The 5716-nt window shown below is 49.4% G+C and overlaps 1 protein-coding gene across 1 annotated transcript in view; it reads left to right on the plus strand.

Moving 5' to 3' along the window:
* The window catches only part of SRL (sarcalumenin), a 28651-nt gene extending 23168 nt beyond the window's left edge, over positions 1-5483 (plus strand). The window contains exons 6-7 of the mRNA XM_011982642.1: positions 7-217; positions 2810-5483. Of these exons, the coding sequence (XP_011838032.1) occupies positions 7-217; positions 2810-3621 (1023 nt within the window). The 3' untranslated portion in view covers positions 3622-5483. The remainder of the gene's footprint in view (positions 1-6; positions 218-2809) is intronic.
* Positions 5484-5716: the final 233 nt, after the last annotated feature.

Here is a 5716-nt window from a genome sequence, read left to right on the forward strand (position 1 = left end):
TCTGAGTTCACGGTCCTCATGCACGGGCCCAAGCTGAAAACCATTGAGGGCATCGTCATGGCTGCTGACAGCGCCCGCTCCTTCTCACCCCTTGAGAAGTTTGGCCAGAATTTCCTAGAGAAGCTGATTGGCATTGAGGTTCCCCACAAACTTCTGGAGAGGGTCACTTTTGTGGACACACCAGGCATCATCGAGAACCGCAAGCAGCAAGAAAGAGGTAATTTAGCCCTCATTTCTGAACAGTGTAAGCTCTATTTCAAAAAATCATTTTTGGCCAGGCATGGTGGCTCATGCCTGTGATCCCGGCTCTTTGGGAGGCCAATACAGGAGGATCCCTTGAGGCCAGGGGTTCAAGACCAGCCTGAGCAACATAGTGAGACCCCATCTCTATAAAAAAATTTAAAAGATTAGTCAGGCATGGTGGCATGTGCCTATGGTCCTAGCTACCCAGGAGGCTGAGATGGGAAGATTGCTTGAGCCAAGGAGGTTGAGGCTGCAGTGAGCCATAATCGTGCCACTGCACTCCAGCCTGGGCAAGAGTGACACCCTATCTCATATAAATAAATCAATAAATAGGGCCGGGCACAGTGGCTCACACCTGTAATCCCAGCACTCCGGGAGGCCAAGGCAGATGGATCACTTGAGCCCAGGTGTTCTAGACCAGCTTGGACAACATGGTAAAACCCTGCCTCTACAAAAACTATACAAATTAGGCTGGCATGGTGGCACATGTCTGTAGTCCCAGCTACTTGGGAGGCTGAGTTGCGAGGATTGCTTGAGCCCAGGAGGTCAAGGCTGCAGTGAGCTGTGGTCATGCCACTGCACTCCAGCCTTGGTGACACAGCAAGACTCTGTCTCAAAAAAAAAAAAAAAAAAAAAGAAGGAAGAAAGAAAAGAAAACGACTTTTGACAGTGGGTGGTAGGCAGGCAGGGAGAGGACGTGTGCCCAGTGTTGCCCACAACCAGGAGAGGCATTCTTAACTTCCACCCCTTCTTGTCGTCACTGCAATGCCACTTGGGTTTTGGAGTGCCTGGTCCTCCTACCTTCCCGAGGACTGATTTGGTTTGGAGACGGCAATATTTTCCAAAGTAGGGGCCCAGTCCTCTCTGCAAGCAGCTCTGAGAGGTTCAAGCTGGGGCTCAGTTGTCTCTGGGAGGCCCTGTCTGTCCTGTGTAGCCAAGGGCCTGGACTAATTGGATCGCAGTAACAGTATATTTGGCTTCTGGATAAATTGGGTCTGGTGCTCCTGGGCCTGCTGTAGGTTGAACCTGACCTTCAACTCTTCCTATTCCCGGTTTCTGCTTTTCCAGGCTTGCTTCCCCATAAGGCTTTAGCAGGCTTCTTCAAAGCCCTACTTGCCCTCAGGTAGCAGGGAAACGCTAGTTTGGGCCTGTCTGACTTCACTTACATGAGAGTAGGCAAAATCAGAAAGACAGAAACCGGAGTGGTTTTAACCAGGGGCTTGGGGGAAGGGGAGATGGGCTGTGACTGTTAAATGGGTACAGAGTTTTCAATTTGGAAAGATGAATAAGTTCCAAAGAGGGATAGCGGTGATGGTTGTACAACAGTGTGAATGTATTTAATGAACAAGGCTGACAACCAGGCCACAAGACTAGAAGCCAGATGCTACCAGGCATGCGGCTGGGGAGTAGACCACTGAGTCCTGCCATGAGGCAAGGCTATCTGCAGAGAGTCCTGAACAGAGCAGTGTGGGAATATGTGACCAGACGGTGGATCTCAGTTTATGGTTACAAGTCCAATTGTGGTTATAAATAGATCCTGTAGTAATGATATTAGCAGTAATATTAGAAGCAATTAATAATAGTAGTAATATTAGTAATATTATAGTATATTTAATTATATTATTATGGTATAACAACATTTGTAGTAGTATTAGTAATATTAATAATGTTAATAATTATAATAGTAAATTGTACCCCTACTACACATTGGATAATTTTATACATTATTGTAAAAAAAAGATTTCAGTGTTTTTAAGATAGTTAGTCCTCATCTCCTCAGTTTCCTTATTTGCAAAGAAAACTAGGAAATAAGAAGCTAATGGAATTAAAATGTATTCTGCACCAGCTGTATGACTGGAATTTTAGGTGCTCTCCTATATTTACAGCAACATGGTAATCTTTATATCAGCTCAGATGTTGATATTGTTCTTGTCATTTTGGAGCTAAAAAAGTAGAGCTTAGAGGCATTTAATATACAGCTGGCCAGGGGCAAAGCTCAAATTCTAGTCCAGGTCTCAAGGCCAAGCCCACACTCCTTCCCCCTAAATAATGCATTCATTCTTTCATGTTCTTCTAATTCCTCATTTCTCTCCCTCAGCATCTTTGCCATAGCCCCAGGTCCTTTTAGGCAATAGGACAATCTCCATTTTGAACAGGTATTTAGCTTTCTTGGAAACTTGGATTTCACAGTAGATTAAAACAATGATCAGGTGGGATGTGGTGGCTCATGCCACCACTTTGGGAGGCTGAGGTGGGAGGATTCTTAAACCCGGGAGGTTGAGGCTGCAGTGAGCTGTCATCATGCCACTGCACTCCCACCTGGGCGACAGAGTGAGACCCTGTCTCAAAAAACAAACCAACAAGAAAAACAAGGATCAGGTTGTTCTTGGTTGAAGGTTGGCAAGGGACAGGTTATATCATTGACTTTTTAATAGTCTTTAGACACCCAGAAAATCCGTAGTGCTATTCCTTCTTTCAACCCCCAGAATGGTTCAGTTCTGAAAGGAGGTGTGCGGGCTTTGAGGGAGATCTACTCAGTTTGACTTCTCGCTTCTGTCTCCCAAAGGATATCCCTTCAACGACGTGTGCCAGTGGTTCATCGACAGAGCTGACCTCATCTTTGTCGTCTTTGACCCAACCAAGCTGGATGTGGGTCTGGAGCTGGAGATGCTCTTCCGCCAGTTGAAGGGGCGTGAGTCCCAGATAAGGATCATCCTGAACAAGGCTGACAATCTGGCCACCCAAATGCTCATGCGGGTTTACGGGGCCCTCTTCTGGAGCCTGGCCCCTCTCATCAATGTCACAGAGCCCCCAAGGGTTTACGTCAGCTCCTTCTGGCCACAAGAGTATAAGCCAGACACCCATCAGGAACTGTTCCTCCAAGAAGAGATCTCCCTCCTGGAAGACCTGAATCAGGTGATCGAGAACAGATTGGAGAACAAGATTGCCTTCATCCGCCAGCACGCCATCCGGGTCCGCATCCACGCCCTCCTGGTTGACCGCTACCTGCAGACTTACAAGGACAAAATGACCTTCTTCAGTGATGGAGAACTGGTCTTTAAGGACATTGTGGAAGATCCTGATAAATTCTACATCTTCAAGACCATCCTGGCAAAGACCAATGTCAGCAAATTTGACCTTCCCAACCGTGAGGCCTATAAGGACTTCTTTGGCATCAATCCCATTTCCAGTTTCAAACTGCTCTCCCAGCAGTGCTCCTACATGGGAGGTTGCTTTCTGGAGAAGATTGAGCGGGCCATCACTCAGGAGCTTCCGGGCCTCCTGGGTAGCCTCGGGCTAGGGAAGAATCCAGGTGCTCTCAACTGTGACAAAACAGGGTGTAGCGAAACCCCAAAAAATCGCTACAGGAAGCACTAGGTGGTATAGCGGTTCTTGGGTTCCTGTTGGTGAATGAGCTTGTGTCCTGTCTGAGAAGTCCCGGTTTATTAACCCTTTGAGCCACAGTGGCAGGAATTATTACATAGTGGAGATTTGGGAGTTCATTGAGGCCAGGGGTCGGGGCAGGTGCGTGGGTCTAGGGAGGAGAGTGGAAACTGTGAATTCTAGCGTGCTTGTCTTGTCGCTTCAATGAGGAGGCCTCATTGAGGCAAGTCAGCCTCCACCTGCTTTTCCTGGGTCCTGTCTTGGAAGGACAGAGAGCAGCTAAATTGTAGTGTGTCTTCAATCGGTGAGGGTCAAAAAAGCGAAAAGCAGCTGAAATTCCTTGTCCCCTGGGAGCTGGGAAAACAGCGAAGGCCTGAGTCGTAGAGATTGTCAGGTCCCTTTTGGCTTCTTTCCACACCCACAGTCTCGCGTTTGTTCCCTTGGCTGCCTCTTAACTTTGGGCTGACTTTCAACAGTGAACAATCTCTTGGGTCTGAATATACCTGGGTTTGTTTTTGTTTTTTTTGAAACGGAGTCTCGCTCTGTCGTCCAAGCTGGAGCGCAGTGGCGCCATCTCAGCTCACTGCAACCTCCGCCTCCTGGGTTCAAGCGATTCTCCTGCCTCGGGCTCCCGAGTAGCTGAGATTATAGGCCTACTACCACGCCCAGCTAATGTTTGTATTTTTAGTAGAAACAGGGCTTCACCATGTTGCCCAGGCTGGCCTCAAACTCCTGACCTCAAGTGATCCACATGCCTCGGCCTTCCAAAGTGCTGGGATTACAGGCATGAGCTGCCGCACCCGGCCTCCACCTGGGTTTTGAGCCAATCCCCAGGACTTGCTCCTGGTTTCCTCAAGGGGTGGGGCAGTGGTTTAGGACACTAGACAAGTAAGAACAGGAGTTCCCAGGAAGGACGAGGATCTGCCTCCCCCACTGCCACTTCTCTGGTGTGTTCCTCAAAGCTCAGGGGCACGATCCCCAGGAGGAGGGGACTGGTTGGTGTATCCAGGTAATTAACTCTTGGAAGTTACTTTAGTGAAGGTCGTGGAAGGGCTCAGAGGGTTAATTGGTTTGCAGTGTGTCTTTGTCTATTGCATGTCTTGGAAAACTCAGATCCCAAAGGCGCTGGGTTTCAGAGAGGACAGTGGAGACCTTGCTCCTTTTCCTTAGGCCGCCAGTCTCTCCCAAATTTCAGAGGAGGCTGTTCCACGACTCCCCTGTGGAAACACTCAGCAGCGGAGTTGCTCCTTCGCGGTTTCCACATCACGGCTTTTCGTTTCCTTTCTTCTCCATTCCCTGATGCATCAACACTTAAAACTCGGAGCAATTTCCTAGGAGTCAGAACCAGCACCAGCCACTCAGTGTCGGCGGCCACCAAGGCTTAACATTGACCTTCCCGCCTGACCTTGACGCAGATGTCCACTGAACACACCGCAGGAAAGCCAGGGCCTTCAGTACCGATGAGTGTGAATATGTGTGTATGTTGGCCAAGAGATATTAGGGAGATCACATAGACTCGAGGGAGTAGAGAGCTTGTAACAGTCTTGCAAGGCTATAGCATGCACGGCTCTGCAGCAGGTGGTGGGGAGCAGAGGAGCAGGCCCCGCAGGGAAGAAGCAGCCTTTGGATGGTGAAATGTGCGTGGTGCACAGTCTGTGCACGCCCAGGAGACCCAGCCCGGGCTGCCTCGAGGGACTCCTTTGTGCACAGCCAGCCGCTTCTCTTGGGAACAAGCTGTCCTGGGGGCCTTACCCACAAGGCAGGAGTCAGGATGCACCAGCTCAGCACCAGGAAGTCATCCTGGAGCAGAAGGACAGTGGAAAGGCAGGCAGAGGGAGAGGCACTCCGAGGTCAGGCAGGGTAAGCCAGTTCGCGGTCAGGTTAGGTCTACGCAGAGAACCTTGAGTTAGGAATTCCTGGTTCTTAGAATCGTTATCAGTCTGGTGCATGCTGTCACAGGGGCCGTTGCGTTTGGCTTTGTGGAGGGCCTGGAACCTTCCACAAGAACACCCGAGGTTCCAGGGCACTCAGGACAATGTTTCCAAGGAACAAGTCAACCAGGAAAGAAAAGTGAGTTCTGCAAGGGGCA

This window comes from Mandrillus leucophaeus, unplaced genomic scaffold (assembly GCF_000951045.1).
Source record: "Mandrillus leucophaeus isolate KB7577 unplaced genomic scaffold, Mleu.le_1.0 Scaffold240, whole genome shotgun sequence".
NCBI lineage: Eukaryota > Metazoa > Chordata > Mammalia > Primates > Cercopithecidae > Mandrillus > Mandrillus leucophaeus.